Source organism: Mirounga leonina, unplaced genomic scaffold, assembly GCF_011800145.1.
Source record: "Mirounga leonina isolate KUSES-001 unplaced genomic scaffold, KU_Mleo_1.0 Mir_165, whole genome shotgun sequence".
Lineage (NCBI taxonomy): Eukaryota > Metazoa > Chordata > Mammalia > Carnivora > Phocidae > Mirounga > Mirounga leonina.
In genome coordinates, this window is record NW_023270415.1 from 79,340,321 (window position 1) to 79,359,864 (window position 19,544).

The 19,544-nt window shown below is 45.6% G+C and overlaps 1 protein-coding gene across 5 annotated transcripts in view; it reads right to left on the bottom strand.

The window, feature by feature from the left end:
- The window catches only part of TRAPPC9 (trafficking protein particle complex 9), a 545,767-nt gene that overhangs the window by 492,196 nt on the left and 34,027 nt on the right, over positions 1 to 19,544 (bottom strand). For all 5 annotated transcript variants that reach the window (XM_035012000.1, XM_035011999.1, XM_035011998.1 and 2 more), the window contains 2 exons: positions 13,961 to 14,082; positions 6,038 to 6,163 (listed from right to left, as the gene is read on the bottom strand). In XM_035012000.1, coding sequence (XP_034867891.1) covers positions 6,038 to 6,163; positions 13,961 to 14,082 — 248 coding nt within the window. The remainder of the gene's footprint in view (positions 1 to 6,037; positions 6,164 to 13,960; positions 14,083 to 19,544) is intronic.

Below are 19,544 nucleotides of genomic sequence, written 5' to 3' on the forward strand. Positions count from 1 at the left end.
AAAGACCTAAATATATGGAAGACACCTCAGGTTCATGGGATAGAAGATAATATTAAGACACCAAAACTCCCCAAACTGACCTACAAATTCATCTCAATCCCTATCAAAATCCCAGCTGGCTTCCTTAGAGAAATTGACACACAGATCCCAAAATTCACACAGAAGTTCAAGGGACCCAGAAGAGCCAACACAATCTTGAAAAAGAAGAGCAAAATTTGAGGACTCACACTTCCCAACTTCAAAACTTACTACAAAGCTACCATAATCTGATCAGTACGGTACTGGCGTAAGTATGGATATAAATCAATGGAACAGAATTAAAAATCAAACCTTACATGTACAGCCAATTAATTTTCCACAAGGATGCCAGACCACTCAGTGGGAGAAGAATGCCTGCACAACACAGTGCTGGGACAAATGGGTCTCTGCCTTCGACAGAATGAACTTGAACCCAACTGCATATGATAGAAATTAACTCAAAATGGATCAAACACCTAAAGGTACAAACTAAACCTATAAACTTCCTACAAGAAAACAGTAAATCTTCGTGACATTGGATTAGGCTATGGTTTCCAAGATGCAATACTAAGAACATGAGTGATAAAAGAAACAATAGATAAACTGACTTCATTAAAATTAAAAACTTCTGTGCTGCAAAGGACATCATCAAGAAAGTGAAATGACCACCCCCAGAAAGGGAGAACATTTTTGCAAAGCGTGTATCTGATAAGAGACGAGTATCCAGGATATATAGCAAACTCTTAACAACGGAACAATAAAAAGAAAACAAAACCCAATTTAAAAACTGGCAAAGAATTTGCATGCATATACAAATGGCCAATAAGCACATCATCAGCCATCAGGGAAATGAAAACTTAAACCAAAATGAGACATTTCACAGCCAGCAGGATGGTTACAACGAAAAGATGGACAATAGCGGGCATCCGTGCAGGGGTGAAGACGTGGGACCTCTCACGCACAGCCGTACACAGGAGAGGGGTTTTGTGGGAAGCAGGCAGCTGCTCTGCCAAACAGGCTGGTGGTTCTGCAGACGGTCAGACACAGAGCCACGGGATGACCCAGCAACGCCACTCCTAGGTACACATGCCCAACAGAACTGGAAACGTTATATCCTCACAAAAACTTGCACATCACTGTTCACAGCAACTTTATTCAGAAACAGCCGGAGGTGAAAATGACCCAATTTCCGTCCACCGATGATAGAATAAACAAAGTGTGGCATATCCACGGCTGTTAACCAGCCGTGAAAAAGGAGGAAGTACTGATTCCTGCCACCACATGGAGGAACCTTGCAAACGTTATGGTCAGTGAGTCAGCCAGACCCAAAAAGACAAATACTGTCCTTTTAGGTGAAAAGTACACACGTGTTCATTGTACTACTCTCGTGACTCTTCTGAAGACTTGAAATCTTTCAAAATAAAGTGTAAAGTCCTCACAGGAGGGCTTTAAGGATGAGATGCGGACACGCACATAGTGCTCCTGGTACAAGGCCTCGCAGGCCCGCACGCGGTCCTGAGCACCGCACTCCCCACAGCGGTCTCCTCACGGCCACCAGACACACATTGGGGAGGGCCTGCTCTCCAACAAGCGTGCTTGGCCGGGGGACTACAGACACCCCACGGCCCCGGCTCTGGACTCCGTGTGCATTACCAAACTGGTTATTTAAAATGTATCACTTTAATATTCAGTTCCATTTTTAAGTAACTACTAGAGTAAGCAGCTTAGAATTTCAAAAGGCAGTAAGTATCTGTGATTCTGTTTATGCATTTATTTACATTCAGCCTCATTCTAAAAAAAAAAAAATCTAAATCAACTTTTAAACGCAATTTAGCAACAATAGCAACAAAAAGATAAAAATGAGGGTGGGGAGAAACTGAGGATGGAACAAACGGATGGAAATCAGGAAAATGCGGGCAGCGAAGGAGGTGTACTTCCGTAAGGGCGACCGCAGCCTCCGAGAGCTGAGGCAGGAGGAACAGACCACGAGCCCCCGTGCCCCCGGCCCCCGTGCCCCCGGCAGGAAGACCTGCAGCAGCACTGGCAGCTCGCCCCCAAGCAGCGAGTCCCGAACCGGCCTTCCCATCCCCGAGCGCCTGGGCTAACCGCATGGCTCCCGCGGGCTGCGTGGGCCGCGTGGGCCGCCTGCTCCCAGCCCTCCCCTCTCCCGTCAGCGCACTGGGCTCCAAGGCCAGGACTGGGCCAGGCGCTGGGGCTTCCGGCAGCACCTCAGCTGGAGCACCTCAGCTGCAGCACCTCAGCTGGAGCACGGCTGGCGGCCCAGGCCCGCCCCCGTCTGCTCCCTACAGCTCTGACTTCTCTCCTGCAGATATCCTTCTAGGCCTGCTCCCCACTAAACCCCTCTCCTAAGTACCAGAACGCCACGCCGTATCTTGTTCAACCAGACATTTCTCCGTCCCCCTCCTTTCCCTTCTCAGTAAGGAACTCGACCTCCCTCCCTCCCCACGCAACTGTTTCTTTCTTTGTGAGAACTATGAACTCCCCTCACGCCGTCCTGAAAGCCGGGTGCCCTGCTGTGGGGACTGACATGTCTGAGTCTTACCTAGGCTGTATCTTCACACTTCTCCCCTCTGTTGTAAAAAGCCTTTCCTGAATCTCCCCATCCCTCTGATTTTGAGCTTAATTTGACATAAAGTTCCGAGGTTACTATTATCATGTGCATATCTACCAGCTTTTGCTGGGTTTCCTTAGCAACGACTTCATTAAGGAACTGCAGCAAGAAGTTTAAAGAGGCTATTCTTATATCTGAACAGAGTAGCCTGCAAAAAATTTCAATGGTTCTGAAGAGAAAATTAACCAGAGACAAAGAGGTCACAGATTCTAGTCAAGAGAATCATGAGCCAAAATGTTCTTAAATGGCCCAGAATCATTCCTGAACGTCAAGGTGTACAGCAGGCCTCAGTGTGGGATGAACACAGACCAGTCCTACATGATGCTCTTGCATCTGCTGGGGTATGGGGCTTTGTCCCAAGTTTTTCAAACAGTTTCTTACTACCACTTTCTCTTACTGTCACCTATCATTTCCTGTAAAAATAGTTTATTTTATAAAAGATTACAATACTTCAAAAATAAATTCAGAATGGGTGAAAGACTTAAATGTGAGGCAGGAAACCCCCAAAATCCTAGAGGAGAACACAGGCAGCAACCTCTTTGACCTCAGCCGCAGCAACTTCTTGCTAGACCTGTCACCAGAGGCAAGGGAAACAAAAGCAAAAATGAACTATTGGGACTTCGTCAGGATAAAAACGTTCTGCACAGCAAAGAAAATAGTTGACAAAACTAAATGGTAACCTTCAGAATGGGAGAAGATATTTGCAAATGTCTTATCAGATAAAGTGCTGGTATCCAAATTTTATAAAGAACTTCTCAAACTCAGCACCCAAAAAACAAAAAATCTGTGGGAAGCCTGCTTCTCCCTCTCCCACTCCCCCTGCTTGTGTTCCCTCTCTTGCTGTGTCTCTGTCAAATAAATGAATAAAATCTTTTAAAAAAAAGTTTAAATAAAAAAATAAGAAATAAAACATGTGCATTTGTGCCCGCACTGTAAGAACAGCATCCCAGGAACAAAACCTTCCACATGCACCTGCAACAGCCCTAGCTCACGGCCCCCGGGGGTGTTGGGGCCTCGAGTCCTCCTGCGCTCCCCCCACGCAGTCCCATGGCTTCAGGCCTTCTTGATGCCCCCCAGCCCCAACTGTGACACTTGCAGAGCTGCCGCAGGGCAGAAACCATGTCAGAAACCATGATTCTGGGCCATTTCACATTCCGAGACATTACGAGAGGGGCGGAGTGATCTTGCTGAAGGCTCCACAGCTAATTAGGGGCAAAGACAGGGCGTGAGCCCAAGCCCGTCTGACTGCCCTCCAGGCCTGCAGGACCCCGCAGCGTGAACTCCCAGGAGGACCCCACACACACACCTGATGAGCCCAGGGTCTCCCCACTCACAAGGTCTGGCCCCAGCCTGCCTACGAAGTGGCTTCCCCTCAGGAGCAAACCACTCAGGCCACCGAGTGACCGCCACTCCACATTCCAAGTCTCTGTGGTGCTGTTTCCCTTACACTAAATGTCCCAAACGCTGCAGGATTTTTCTTTGTGGTTTATTTGTTTGTACTGGGCTTATTGGCTTTCCTCTGTTTTTGTCTCTCCCTTCGGTGTCTTACTCGCTCCAGCAGCCTCCCTGCCCGTCTGAGCTGTGGAATCACTGTGAAGAGGGGCCTGAGGGACAACGAGGTGCTTCCCAGGAGAGAGAAGGAGGCACAGAGCGGCCACATCACCTGCCCAAGGGAGTAAAGCCAGAGCCCCTGTGCTTAAGTGTATGCTAAAATATTTATCATTTTATAGATTATGGCTATAACATAGGAGGTATCAAAAAAAGTAGGAGAAGGACACACACCAACCCAAAGACGTTCATTAGCTCCAATTTTGTTTCTATTTATTCCTATTTTGAAAACTAAGAACCTCTAGTCAATATGGCAAAGTATTAATGTATTAAATCTGGATGTAGAAGCCTGAGTGTCTTCTTATTCATATGTTTTGTGTTCACAATATAAAATGACTCTAGTCTCTCTCCCCTCTCCCAGCCACTACCCTTCCTCTTGCCTGAGCCCCGGGCCCACATATCCAACAGGCCTTTCACTACAGCCACCACTGAACCTATCACCTCTCCCCCAAGCGTCCTCCGCAGCTTTCCCTCGGAGCATAGGACGAGCAGCACCGAGCCAGAGCCTGGCGGCGGTCCAGCCAACCCTCCCCCGCAGTCCCCCGTCGTTCCCTTTGTACCACCCACACGTGTGTACCGTCCGCTCCCTCTCTCCCTTCGGCAGTCCCACACTCAGGTGGAAGCATCCGTCCTGCCCACCCGACCCCCACATCACTCCTCCCTACTCGAGACAAATGGGATCGTATCATTCCCGTGCTTAGAAGGCCTTTCCTCTAAAACCTACTGTGCTTAGAATAAACTGCAAACCCTTCCCCTGGCCAACAAGACCTCCAGCTCTGACTCGGGCCCCCTCTCTCACGCTCCTGCTCCAGGCTGTCTCCGCATGGTCCGGCTCCTTCCAGGGAATGTGCTCTGATTTCAGACTCGCTCCTGCTGAGCCATCTTCCCGGAACGCTTGGGTCCCACCTCCTCCTCTCCTGGCTATCTCCTATCCATCCTTCCCATCCCAGCTTGAACCTCACTGCCTCAGACAGCCCCAGACCCCACACCCTCCACCACCACCGAACTAGCTTCAATCCATTTGCCACTTGCTCCCCATCCCCCTTTTCTCATGCACCCCACCACCGAAGGTCTATCTTTACCACAAAACTGTCAGCTCGCGGAAGGCAGAACCTGCCTTCTCCACCCCTCCCTTCCCCCCCCAGCACAGCCTGTGCTCGGCAAACAGCTTTGCTGTTACAGTCGCCTGTGTTCCGCCCCCAGCCATGGACCCTCAAGCAAGCTGCTGAACTTTTGAGACTTGGTTGCCCCGTCCATAAAAATCAAGTTACAGTAATTAGCTAAACGTCTCAAAGCTTTCTAGACCAGCAGCTTCGTGATTTTGCATTAGCAACCTACAACTAAGAGTTCTAATGATTTTGCGTTAGTAAAATCCTATCCAGATGCAGACTGAGTAGCATTTGTTGAGTGCTTACTGTGCAACATGAGCTGTAAAACAGACTTCACGTTCCAGAAACCCAACGACCCACCCAGGGTGACAAATGGCAGTCACGTCCCAAGTGACAAGAGTGAGGCAAGAGGCGTAGAGCTGGCAAGAGGCAAAGTGGTTTCTCCAATCAAGGAACAATTTTAAGGACAGAAAATGAGGGATTTTGAAAGTAAAGTATCATAATGTGAAGAAGTAGAACAAGGAGTGACATTAATTAGGACATCAAGTTCTGGCCACAGGGCGGGCACCTGCCGCACTGAATCCTAGCGCAGCAGAGTCCGATGGGTTCGTGACAACAAGCTCCAAAGAGCTGCACGAACTCTTCCGCGAGCAGGAGGATGCACACCCACCTGTCGAAGATTAATGTAAACGGCATTCTGGAGAAACTCTGAGGCTTCCATGCTCCGCTTCTGAATGGCGAGGACACGCACAGCCTTGACACACGCTTCTAACTCAATCACTCCGGCGTTCTTGTACTGTACAGTAGAAAGGAGGAGCCTCGTCAAAAAGAAGAGTAAAGATTCTCTGTCGCATCATGAAAGCCATACTATGGGGACTCCGGGACCCCGCAGGGCACTTCCCCAAGCTCAGGGACCTGACAGCACACCCCACGATGGGGACAGGGGGGATGGAGGTTTGTGTTTGAGAAAGTCCATCTGTTATCGGTCAGAAGAAGTTGGTGGATTGAGCCTACAAATGCACAAGAGCTGGATATTTTACAAAACTCCAAATATTGTCAAAGGATACCTGCCTCCATTTCCACTTAGCATCTCCTGTACTCTGCAACGCCGTTATGCTCTCTCACACCTGCTGAAGTGGTAAATCCATTTGACTTTGTAGCAAACGTTCTAGCTCCCTGTATCCTTGTGTGCCCTGCACTTAAGTGTCCATGCCTTTCTGGTTTTCTCTCCAAGTGACTTAGTCCTGCTTCTCAGCTCCGAGATGGAGGACAAACGAAGACAGAGGAGACAGAAAAGTCACCCCGGCCTTCAACCCGCACTCGATAGTGATATTGGCTGAGTGCTCTCAAGCCTCACCGCCAGTGCTCACAGCTCTGCCCAAGGTAGCTTCCAGCGGGAGAGCTGCCACGTGTGTGGCACGGAGCCTAGAGCCTGGAGCAGGCTACGGAGCACCCCGTGCCCAGGCCCTGCGCCCTCTCTCCAGCGCCCGTCCCCTGCCCGATGCTACACTGCAAAACTCTGCATGCTCACTGTTCTTCTGCCTGTTTTCTTTTCCGTTCCTAACCTGTTTTATCTTTTTTCCTAAGTATCCTGAGCTGGAGTGATTTTCAGTTGAAGTATCTGAAAAAACTTGCATGTACAGAGGTGAGTCCCTGTACATGAGTGCCCGAGGGTAGGGAGGTTCCCTCACCAATACTCTTCACGGGCATCAAACACTGGGAGTCACCACATTCCATCAGCCAGTGTGTGCTGAGAGCCCTGAAGGGCTGGCAGGCCTACCTGCCCGTTTCCCAATCATGAAGAAGCAAAGGTAGAATCGCTCATGCTTCTTACTAAAGTTCTCTCTATAAGGCAGACAAAGAAATCGTTGTGCTGGGAAGGGTAGGCCTACGTGTTCCCCTCTTTTTAAATATGTGACATGTCCATAATTTGTGATATATACAACAATTATCAGACACACTTATGAAAAGAAACTATACCTCCCTAACTACCAACTCTGAAGTCAGAGATCTACCAAGTTTTATAGACCATTTATCAACAACAAACATAAGGACTTTATTCCACTGAAATTAAATAACTTCTTTTCCTTCAAAACCCTTAAAACCTCCACGTAGGTGAGAATAAAAGTCAACTCCATTTTTTCACATATTTTACGTTGTATTTACATATTTTTAATTATATTACAAAGAGATTTGAACTGCGATCATAAAAAAATTGTTCATACATTAGTAGAAAGGTATCCACAATCAGCGGGGATTAGGAAAAGAAAGGACAGTTACTAACGACCTACATACCTAGTCTCCCACAAGCACTTTCCTGGAACCCAAGCACAGGGACCAAGCACCGTTCTCACTACTGGGTCCTTAGTAATCACCAGCACAGGTCTCCGCACAGAACCATACAACCAATATTTCAGGAATAAATGAGGGAATTAGCTCATTCAATTCTAAAACAAAAACCCTAAAACAAATATTACCCTTAATTTATGTCCCAAAATGAGACTAAAAAAGGTAAAGTTTCTCGCCCAAGGTTACAAAGCTAGTAACTGGTGGAGGCAGGATTTGAACTCAGGTCTGTCCGACTCCAAAACTAAGGTGGAAATATTCCATTAGGGACGAGGTGACCTTCACTGGAGAGGCCACATGAACATAGCTAAAGGCAGATGAACATTGAGACCTCTGCCCAGACACTGTAACTCAAGCAAGGAGGGTCCTCTGCCTCTCAATCCAGCTGTCTTTTCATCTGCGTATACAAGAAGACAGAAGACCTAGCTTCCGGTCCAAATACTGCCACTGTGTGACTTTGATAGAGTCACTTAACCTCTCGGGGCTTTAGTATCTCAGCTATGGAAAGGTATGGGGCCATATGTTCTCTACGGTTCCTTCCAACACCATTATCTCGGCAGAAGGTCTATGTCTCCAGTCATCTCTTCTAATATGAGAGAATTTCCTTGGCCACAAATCAGAAATCCAATAAAAAATCATTCATGAAGCCACCAAGAGTCTGCTTAAGAGATTTTGCAATCACTCGCAATGAATGAAAACCAAAGGCGGTGCTTCTCCCTCGGTAAGTGGGAGGTAGCCTGATGAGAGAGAGAGAGAGAGAGAGTGTGTGTGTATGAATCAAATACACTCAGATCTGGGAAGTGCACAAATATTCCTGGACTATTGTCACTTCATGGTGGTGGAGGATGTAAAAGAGGAAAGAAAAGGAGCAAAGAGATAAATGAAGCAAACGAATAAAAATACAGCCAGAGAGGGGTGCCTGGGTGGCTCAGTCGTTAAGCGTCTGCCTTCGGCTCAGGTCATGAACCCAGGGTCCTGGGATCGAGTCCCACATCGGGCTCCTTGCTCCGCGGGAAGCCTGCTTCTCCCTCTCCCACTCCCCCTGCTTGTGTTCCCTCTCTCGTTGTGTATCTCTCTGTCAAATAAATAAATAAAATCTAAAAAAAAAAAATACAGCCAGAGAGACAGGCAAGACATCCATTTGCTGTACTTGCGTCACGTACACAATACGAGGAACTGGTTTCTCCCAGACGTTTTGTTGAACACATACTCAACCAGGGAAGGAGAGACAGTGACCAATTCTTTATTGAGCAATACGAATGAGCCTGCCACTGGAGTAGGCATTAATATATACAAATTAAAAGCTCGGTGCAGCGGGCCTGCATGTCACCATTCGAGAGAAAAGAAACCTGGGCTAAAAGAGAGCACACAGCTGGACTGAAGTCAGACAGCCTGAGACACGGGAGGAGAGACTCAAACCCAGCTCAGTCTGCTCTTTCCACTCTCAGACTGGAAAACTCATCACCCACGGCCACCTGACGCCCCTGCTGCGCCCATGGCAGACAAGTCTCGAGTCCTGGCGGACACGGAGCTACAGGCAGCAAGTAACTCTCAGTGAGCCCTGGCTGGTGAGGTGGCACCCACCTGCCACGCCCATCGGGCTGTGCCACTGAGGCAGGAGAGCCTGGTTCCTGTGCACGTCCAGAGCCTCCTTCCCTGCCCTAACCCGGGGTCCTTCTGCTCCTCCAGTCCAAAGGAAGCCACTAAACTGCTAGAAGCCACATGACTTCTCTCCACCTGTCTGCCCACTGACAGAACTTAGCTATGGTCACTGTGATAATCTTAGAAACAACTGAAAACACAGAAAAGAAAGGACTCTGGAAAAAGTACTTAATACTTATCATTTTTAACTAACCAGTTACAAAATGAATATTAAAACTTCAATCTGCCTTTCTACGTATCAGCTATTAGCCGTTCAAAAATATAATGGCAAAAAATCTCATCTACAAAATTAGCAAAAACACATACAATAACTAGAAATAAACTTAAAAACAACACTTACGTTCTTGATGAAGACAACTGCAAGTGTACTGCAGGACTTAAAATAAGATGTGTAAATGCAGAGATGTTAACATATTCTATAGAGAAAAGTAATTTTGTAAAGATATAAGTTCGCCTAAAAATAATTCAAAACTTATTGCAAGCCCCATGAAAATTTCAATCTGTTTTTTTTTTTTTTTTTCTGTAACTTGAACAAAATATTCCAGAATTCTTTAGGAATAATAAAGTCAAATTACTAGCCAAGAAAATCTGGGATCAGAGGAAGGAATTTTAAAGAAAAGAAGACATACTATCATATATTAAATAAACTACAGGAAATAAAATATCATGATGCTAGACTAAGAAAAGAAATTCATAGAAAGGAATAAAAAGGTCAGAATTAGACTCCAAAATATGGATAAGTAGGATTTCAAATCAGAGAGAAAAGGTATGCATTCAATAAGTCATGGTAGAACAATCAGATAGTAACCTGGAAAAAATAAATAATATTGCTGTGTCATAATGTACACAAAATAAGCTATAGGTAAGAAGCTAAATGTTTTAAAACTGCTAACAATGGGGGCACCTGGGTGGCTCAGTCGATGAAGCGTCAGACACTTCCTTTCGGCTCAAGTCACAGTCTTAGGGTCAAGCAAACAGGCTCAACATCAGGCTCCGCACTCAGCACAGAGTCTGTTTGGGATTCTCTCCCTGCCCCTGCTCATGGGCACTTGGGCACATGCTCTCTCTCTCTCATTAATGAATTAATTATTTAAAAAATAAATAGGGTGCCTGGGTGGCTCAGTCGTTAAGCGTCTGCCTTCGACTTAGGTCATGATCCCGGAGTCCCGGGATCGAGTCCTACATCGGGCTCCCTGCTCAGCGGGAAGCCTGCTTCTCCCTCTCCCACTCACCCTGCTTGTGTTCCTGCTCTCACTATCTCTCTCTCTGTCAAATAAATAAAATATCTAATAAATAAATAAATAAATAAATAAATAAAACACAGGGATGCCTGGGTGGCTCAGTCGGTTAGGCGTCTGCCTTCGGCTCAGGTCATGGTCCCAGGGTCCTGGGATCAAGCCCTGCATCAGGCTCCTTGCTCAGTGGGAAGCCTGCTTCTCCCTCTCTGCTCTCTCTCTCTCTGCTCTCTCTCCCTCTCTCTCTCTCAAATAAATAAAATCTTTTTTAAATAAATAAATAAATAAATAAATAAATAAATAAATAAAATGCTAACAACAGCTAATACAATATTTTCCAGGTACTTCACTCTGCAGTGATCCTCACTGTATCCCTTTGAGAAAGGTACTATCATCATCCTTATTTCAGAGATTTAAAAAAACTGAGGAAAGGAGTTTTATTCTATTGTCAAGGCATTTCTAAGCATAATACTGAAGGTAAAACCCATAAGGAAAAGATTTACTATATTAAAAACATGTTTTGACCACAAACAAAAAGAAAACCTCATGAGCAAAATTAAAGGCAAGCAACATTAGGAAACAGATTTGTAATAGACACTGATGAAAGGTAAGAACCTGATATCCATAATATACAAAGAACTATAAAAAAGCAACAAGAGGGCGCCTGGGTGGCTCAGTTGGTTAAGCGACTGCCTTCGGCTCAGGTCATGATCCTGGAGTCCCGGGATTGAGTCCCGCATCGGGCTCCCTGCTCGGCAGGGAGTCTGCTTCTCCCTCTGACCCTCCTCCCTCTCATGCTCTCGTCTCTCATTCGCTCTCTCTCAAATAAATAAATAAAATCTTTAAAAATAAATAAATAAATAAAAAAGCAACAAGAAAAACACCCCACCTTAAATGTATGCAAAGGACACAAATGGGTAATTCATGTAAGCAATGTAAATAGTAACAAGTGAAAAATGCTCAGCATCTCACTGGTAATCAAATGCAAAGAGAAACAATGAAAAGTTACTTTGCCCATTATAGTGGCAAATATCCTAATAGCTAGTGTTTGTAAGACAGCAGACTGTTAACCTTCTTGCAGGACAATATGGCAATGTATAAGTGAACTCTAAAAATACCATGTTTGCTCTGACTCAAGTCCACTTCTAGGGACTGTCCCCTTAAAAAAAAAAAGATCAGGGATGCCTGGATGGCTCAGTCGTTAGGCATCTGCCTTCAGCTCAGGTCATGATCCCAGGTTCCTGGGATCGAGCCCTGCATCGGGCTTCTTGCTCGGCGGGGAGCCTGCTTCTCCCTCTGTCTCTGCTGCTCCCTCTGCTTGTGCTCTCTCCCTCTCTGTCAAATAAATAAAATCTTAAAAAAAAAAAACCAGTCCAAAAAGATTTCTCTATTGGGGCATTTATAAGATCTCTGTTTACCATTGTGGGAAGGAAAACTGAAATGACATAATATCCAGTAATGGAGAACTGGTTAAATAAATAATTCTACCCCTTTTCCCCTTTTCATTCCCTGTTGGGGAAGGAATTGAGGAGTAACTTGAAAGCAATTTATGATAAATGTAAACATCATGTTCAGTGATTAAATTCCCAGAGATCTTAACTAAAGGAATAATCAGACAAGAACACGAGAATAGGGGTGCCTGGGTGGCTCAGTCAGTTAAGCGGCTGCCTTCGGCTCAGGTCACAATCCCAGAGTCCTGGGATCGAGCCCGGCATCGGGCTCCCTGCTCAGCGGAGAGCCTGCTTCTCCCTCTCCCTCTGCCTGCCGCGCTCCCTGCTTGTGCTATCTCTCTCTGTGTCAAATAAATAAAATCTTAAAAAAAAAAAAAAAAAGGACACAAGAATAGGGGCACCTGGGTGGCTCAGTCGGTTGAGGATCTAACTCTGGGTTTCAGCTCAGGTCATGATCTCAGGGTCCTGAGATCGAGCTCCGTGTCGGGCTCCGTGCTCAGCGCAGAGTCCGCTTGAGGATTCTCTCTCTCCCTCTGCCCCTGCCCCCTCTCTCTCTCTCTCTTCCTCTCCCTCTGCTCCTCCCCCCTCCGTCTGCTCCTCCCCCACCCCATGCTCACTCTCTCTCAAATAAAGAAAATCTTTAAAAAAAAAGAACACAATGGGGTGCCTGGGTGGCTCAGTTGTTAAGCGTCTGCCTTCGGCTCGGGTTGTGGTCCCAGGGTTCTGGGATCGAGCCCCACATCGGGCTCCCTGCTCGGCGGGGAGCCTGCTTCTCCCTCCCCCACTCCCCCTGCTTGTGTTCCCTCTCTCATTGTGTGTCTCTCTCTCTCTGTCAAATAAATAAATAAAATCTTAAAAAAAAAAAAAACACAAGAATGTATGTACAAAGATGTTCACTGAAGCACTGTTTTTCTAGCAGTGGGAAGTGAGCAAGCCTGAGTATCCACCCAAGGATGATAATGAAGCAAACCGCACAAGCTGTGAGCTCTGCAGGAGCAGGCACGTCACGTCGCTCCAGGTGCTGCCACTCCCCGAGCTGGGCTCACGGCAGTCTCTCACGGGAGGCGTGCATGAATAAATAATAAGTGACCACCTCCACGCGTTAGAGGGCTGCCCACCCTATCTGCACGAGGGCAGCCGCCTGCAGTGGGAGGACACCCACGCGGTACCTCTGAGGCAAGGAAGCAAGCGGCCGAACGACATGCGTGGGACAGCCGCACTTTCCTAAGTAAGAGATACACATCCACACGTATGCTTCACGGGCCCGACGGTCCTGAGATACGTACCAGACTGTGCACACTCGTCAGTCTAAGAAGTAAGGGCGGGGGAGGCGGGCGGCCCCCACCTGCCCCTGCTGCCTCACTCCTGCACAGCTGGAGTTCTCGTCCTCAGCATTTCAGAAAGGATATTTGAAATTTAAATTTTTTTTAAATCCAGAGTAACAAGAATGGTGTATCCAGAAGATGGGATGCTAGGCACAGCATTAAAACGCACGTCATGGAAGATTTAACTACACAGAGGAACACATGATGCGCCAAATCAGAACTGCAGGGCTCCACACAGTGAGCACCGAACGCTCGCCATGTTTTATGATATCGGCAATATGCGTTGACAAAACAACCAGAAAATGATACTAAAGGGTTAAAATGACTATCTCTGAGTAGTGGGGCTCTGATAGTCTTTGTTCCCCCTTCTCCAAATATCAAATTAAATATACATTATTTTGAATCAGAAATAAAAAATACTTTTAGGTATATAGTGTTATGCATTAGGGTATAATACACGAATACTTACAGAACCAAATAATTGGGAGATACTATAGTATTTCACGGTGTAAACCAGGAACTCCTGGTTAGAACAACACAATTAGGGACGGGGTTTACAAAGCAGTAAAATCACCTTGCTGTAATAGGAAATGGCCTCCTTATACTTGTCAATTATGTCCTCGGGACTAAGACAGTTCTTAGCACGTCCAATTTCAGCACTGGTGTCAGGATTTATGCCATTGGTCGTGAGGGCACCTGCAAACCAAAAGGAAGAAAAGAGATAATCTTTGGCTTTTTCTGTCTTCTTTGTTTGTTTGAAAGAAGGGCACAGAGAGAATAAAACTTAAATACTTCCCCCCCCCGTTTAAATAATGAAGCCGTTTTTAAATTCTTCTAGCTTATATGTCCCCTGTAAGTCTTACATCAAAGCACTGCATTAAATGATAATTAACTCAGAGTAAGTTTTCCTCCTTATTGAAGCCTTTTATTAAAGAACATGGGATGCATTATATAAAAGTAACGTGTCCGTAATAACTAGCTTTGCCATCTTGAAGACGACACAGTCGGCACGCGTTACCTTGCGGCTCTAAGCTGAGTGCTAGCAGGAGGCTGCACGCGTCCTCAAACGAAGATAAACTACATGAAAGTGTTTTCCAAATCGTCCAGCACTAAAGAAATAGAACTGACAAAGACTAGTATCCTGTCTGTGGCTCCCATTTTCTATTTCTGGCCAACCTCTGTCACTAAGCAGAATGGACGAATTCCCCGGCCATCAGACTCACGTGGGGAAGAGTTCTGGAGAAATCTCCATTTACAGAACATAACCAACTACACATGGAACTCTGACAGGAAAAAAAAAAAAAAGATGAAATAGTTTTTTATTTCATAGAACACAAAAAATACTCTCTTAAGCCTCAGTAACAGAAAAAGCTGGGCTCCTGCTAAGCCACTTGTTTATCTCTCAGACAAACCCCGTCTTCCTGACACCTGCTGGGGGCTTAGGCATGAGGCTGCTGCCGATCCTTATAATCCCTGAGGCCCAGGCATGCATCTCACTGCCCATAACACGCGTGTCAGCTCAAGTCCTACCCTCGCTTCTGATCTTGGCCCAATTCTCTCCTGCTTATTTGGTATTCTGTTATTCTGTAAGCTGCCTTAAATACTTTGGGGAACAAGACAAAAGAATGAGTGGATAGACAGACAGATGGACAGGTGGCAGATGCGCAAACGGACAGAGGACAACAGGGAACCATTAAGAGGCAGGTGGCTTGGGATCTTGTTTCCTCCAGATTCTGTGAAAATCACAGCAAGGGATGAGAGGATAGAACTATAAATAATAAGAGAAAAGAGCATGCTTGAAAAACCTAAAATATATACCTTTTTAAAGAACAGATTCAAATCATCAAGGCCCGATGACACAATCCTTACAGAACTGAGAATTCCATCTCCAAGCCACACGGCATCCCTTCAGAGCAGTGAGGGTTTACACGGAGTGCTTACAACACCAGCAGAGCCCAAGATACATGATTTTGCACGCAGAAGGACTCAGCATGTGTGCTAAGGACTTCCTCCCATGCTCTCCCTCACAGCCCCCAGCCACACTGTGAGGGAGGCTCCCAGTGTACCTCATTCCTGCAGGTGAGGAAAGAAGTCCTGGGAAGGCAAATATTCTTTGTTAGTTTTCAGAATTGCAGAGCTAGTGACTCCAAAGTAGGATTCAAACTTGGGCCTACGTTTTTCAATATCGTACATAATATTATGCTTTGTGTGTTTTTCATGCATTAATACATTTGTTTCTGGCTTAAAGAATATTTAGTAAGTGTATAGGCAGTTTTGATTTATCTAATAGGCTCCAACAATTGACCTTTCTATCACTGACTTTTACTCTTTTCCCTTGAAGAAAGGAAGGGAAACAACAGGGGCCAGAGTGAGGTGGGTCCTTCATTCTTCATGGTACCTCCTCTCCTCCAAACAGTATGCGATCAAGAAGCAAATGCCCCCTCCACTTTTAAAGAAATGGCACCAATGATAACGAGGGTTCATTTAAGGATTAATTAAACACCAGTACTGATGCTGGGGGAACTCCACGGGCAACAACCCAGAACAACACAATGTGTCAGAAACTAACAACAGCAGAGCTCAGGAGAGAGCTTACCACTAAGGGTCACAGTGATTTCATTTCATTCAATAAAAGAAAAAAAAGCTCTGGGGCACCTGGGTGGCTCAGTCGTTAAGCGTCTGCCTTCTACTCAGATCATGATCCCAGGGTCCCGGGATCGAGCCAAGCATCGGGCTCCCTGCTCCGCGGGAAGCCTGCTTCTCCCTCTCCCGCTCCCCCTGCTTGTGTTCCTTCTCTCGCTGTCTCTGTCAAATAAATAAAATCTTTAAAAAAAAAAAGAAGAAGAAGAAGAAGAAGAAGAAGAACAAGCTCTAAAAAACTAGTATGCAATAGATTCAATCTTTCTTGACATGTACAAAGTGTTGACGGCCTCCGTGTAATGTTAGTGTGAACCAGTGAAACAAGGAATCATCAGGACCACAGCCTGAGTCTACAAAGAGGAAAAATCAATGAAACAGGCAGGCTGACGGCCAGGCAGGAGGAAAGGAAAAGAGAGGACATAGTTAAGTGGCGGGGGGGCGCCTGGGTGGCTCAGTTGGTTAAGCAACTGCCTTCGGCTCGGGTCATGACCCCGGAGTCCTGGGATCGAGTCCCACATCGGGCTCCCGGCTCAGCGGGGAGCCTGCTTCTCCCTCTGACCCTATCCCGTCTCATGCTGTTTCTCTCTCTCTCTCTCAAATAAATAAAGAAAAAAAGAAAAGAGAAGAAAAGAAAAGAAGAAGTGGGGGGAAAGTTCGGAAAACAACATCATCACAACGGTCCTCAGGCATCCATCCAACAATCATTCATTCATTCAAGAGCCAGGGAGAGAGTTACAGGGTCGTCTTATGTGCAAGATGGCATCCAAAGCACAAAACTGGAAAGGCAACGCACACAGAGATAAAACAAAGCAGAAGTAAGAGGGCATAAAGCAGAGACAGAGGAGGCAGGAGAGAGACAAACCATGAGAGAGAAGAGCAGCAACAGGGCTCAGAGAAGGGAGGCACCCATGGTGTGGCAGTGAGCCCAGCAGCAGCGGGCAGGCCGGCCCCCCACTGGCTCACTCACATCCACTGTCCTACTGAAAAACCAGCGCCTGTGACATGGATGCTCCTCACGCCATCTGCAGACGGCCAGCAAAGAGACAGCGCTGCCAACAGGTCAGGACGTGAGCCTGAGCGCTTCGAACACCAGGGCAGAGCGGGAGTTTCTGATGAATGGTACTGAGACACCGGGATGGCCATTTGGAAAAAGCTCAGAACAGACCCATACGGACCCATACCTCACACCAAACACAAGAATCAACTCCAAATGCTCTAGGATCTACATGTAAAACAGAAAACCAGAAAAGAAGTTCAAGTAACATGGGTGAATTCCTCTAAAACCTGGATATAGGGAAAGGCTCTCTATGATGCAAATCCAAATGCAATTTTAAAAACTCATAAATTCAATTATGTAAAAATACAGCAAAAATACCACAAAGCTAAAACAAAAATGACGATCTGAGAGAAAGTATTTGCAATATATATCACAAAGGGCTAAGAGCTCTAATATATAATGAGGTCATAAAAATTGAGAAAAAGCTAAAATCCAATAGAACAAAATGAGCAAAAGATATGAGCAGATAATTTGCAAAAGGAAACTATTAAGATGGCCCTCACCAATTAAAAAGCTGTGGAATGTCACCTACAGTATATCTAGTTGGTCTAATGTAAAAGCACAGCAACGAGCTGTTAACAAATCTGGAGAGAAAAGGCACCCTCGGGCATGGCTCCTGTGAACGCCAAATGCTATGACCTCTATGGAGAGAGAGGTGGTAAAACCTAATAAAAGTGTGTCTACATATTTTTTTAACCTTTTGACCCAGGAATTCCATTTCTAGGAATTTATGCTGAAGACCCAACGCCAATAACACAGAAATACACATGTATGAGGTTATTCACTGGAGCAGCATTTGTAATTACAAACGACTGGAAATCAAAAAGTCCATGAGAAGACTGGTGAACAGAATATGGCACATACATGCACACGGCGTGCTACACACCTGTGAAAAGGGGTGGGGAAGGTCCCCATCACCTGACAGGGATCGGTTTCCAGGATATGCTGGCAAACATGGCAGAACAAAAAAAGCCAAATATAAAAGAACGTGTGTAATACGCCACCTTATGCACAAGAAACAGAAATAAGAACATCTGTCTGGTTTTCTTCAACAACAAACAAGCAAACGAACAACCCCACCAGAGTGAAAAACCAGGAACAGATGAGACTAGTCTCCTGCAGAGGTAGATGGGAATGAGGTGAGAGGGGTAAGAGAGGCAGTGACCCTTCTCTGGGTATAATCTTTTGTATAGTTTTGACACTGGGAACCATTTTCATGTTGGAAGGAAGGCAGGCAGGCAGGAAGGAAGGAAGGAAGGAAGGAAGGAAGGAAGGAAGGAAGGAAGGGAGAGAGGGAGGTGAGAGGGATGGAGGGAGGAAGGAAGAAAGATAGGGGAACACTATAATGGCATACAAACAGAAACAAATGAGCCTAACTACATTTCAAATAAATAGCATAATTACCTTGACAGGAAGGATTAAAGGACAAACCCAATCAACTTCTGATCATGGCACCTTGTATATTTATCCTCGGTATAAAGACAGAAAGAGCACACACAACTCTTACACTCTACTTAAAGGTTTGTTTCTATAGGGACATTGCTTGGTAATTCTGAAACTACTTTCTATATATACTGTAGGACTAAGAAAATGAGTAAATATATTGACGATACCGGGAGCCAGACTTCTCACTGCTAGAGAAGGAAGATATAAATGTAACACAGGGAAAGAGTGGAACGACCCCTCAGGTTTTGGACTGGAATTAGAGATAGGAGAGTATGAACTCTAGATAACACTATGAACTTCTCAAAAGGCCTATAAGCAATGGCATGTTCAGTGCCGATTTTGGTTTCTAAATACCATTTGCCAACAAAAGGAACTAGAACACTGGAGAGGGATGTCTGATTTCAAAGCTGGGACAGGGAAAGTACAAAACGAACATAAATATCTCCATCCAGAACGTAAAGAAAGGCTCAAAAACTGATGAGGACCATATCAAAGGATACAAGAGCCAGCTTGAAGGGCTCCCACTGACCAAATCTAGCCAATGGGCTGAAAAATAAAGAATGAAAGCAATGGATTAGAACCCACTAAATAAAGATCCATAAGTCCACAGTAATGAGGGACAGCTGGCTGGCTGGCTGGATGGATGGACAGACAGGAGGGAGGGAGGGAGGCACTGAGAGGACGGGAAAGCTCTTACTTGTATGAGAATGCTAACCAGCAAATGGATAAGTAATGATGAAGTTAGAACATCACCTTTTGACAACCATCAACTGACTCAGGTAAAAATCTTCAGTGAATGCCAGATCTAGTAGGTAAAAGTTTGATGAAAAACAGGATATTTACATGGTTTCAAAGTATTTTCCCACAAAGTACTTATTAATTACAAAAAGGAATATAGTTAACTTTACACTGGAAAACCTAGCCAACTCCACTGCAGCCAACAATCAAAGTGACGGCCAATAATGGGACGAACCAACCTCACGCGTTTCCTGATATAATGCAATAAAGACCCAAC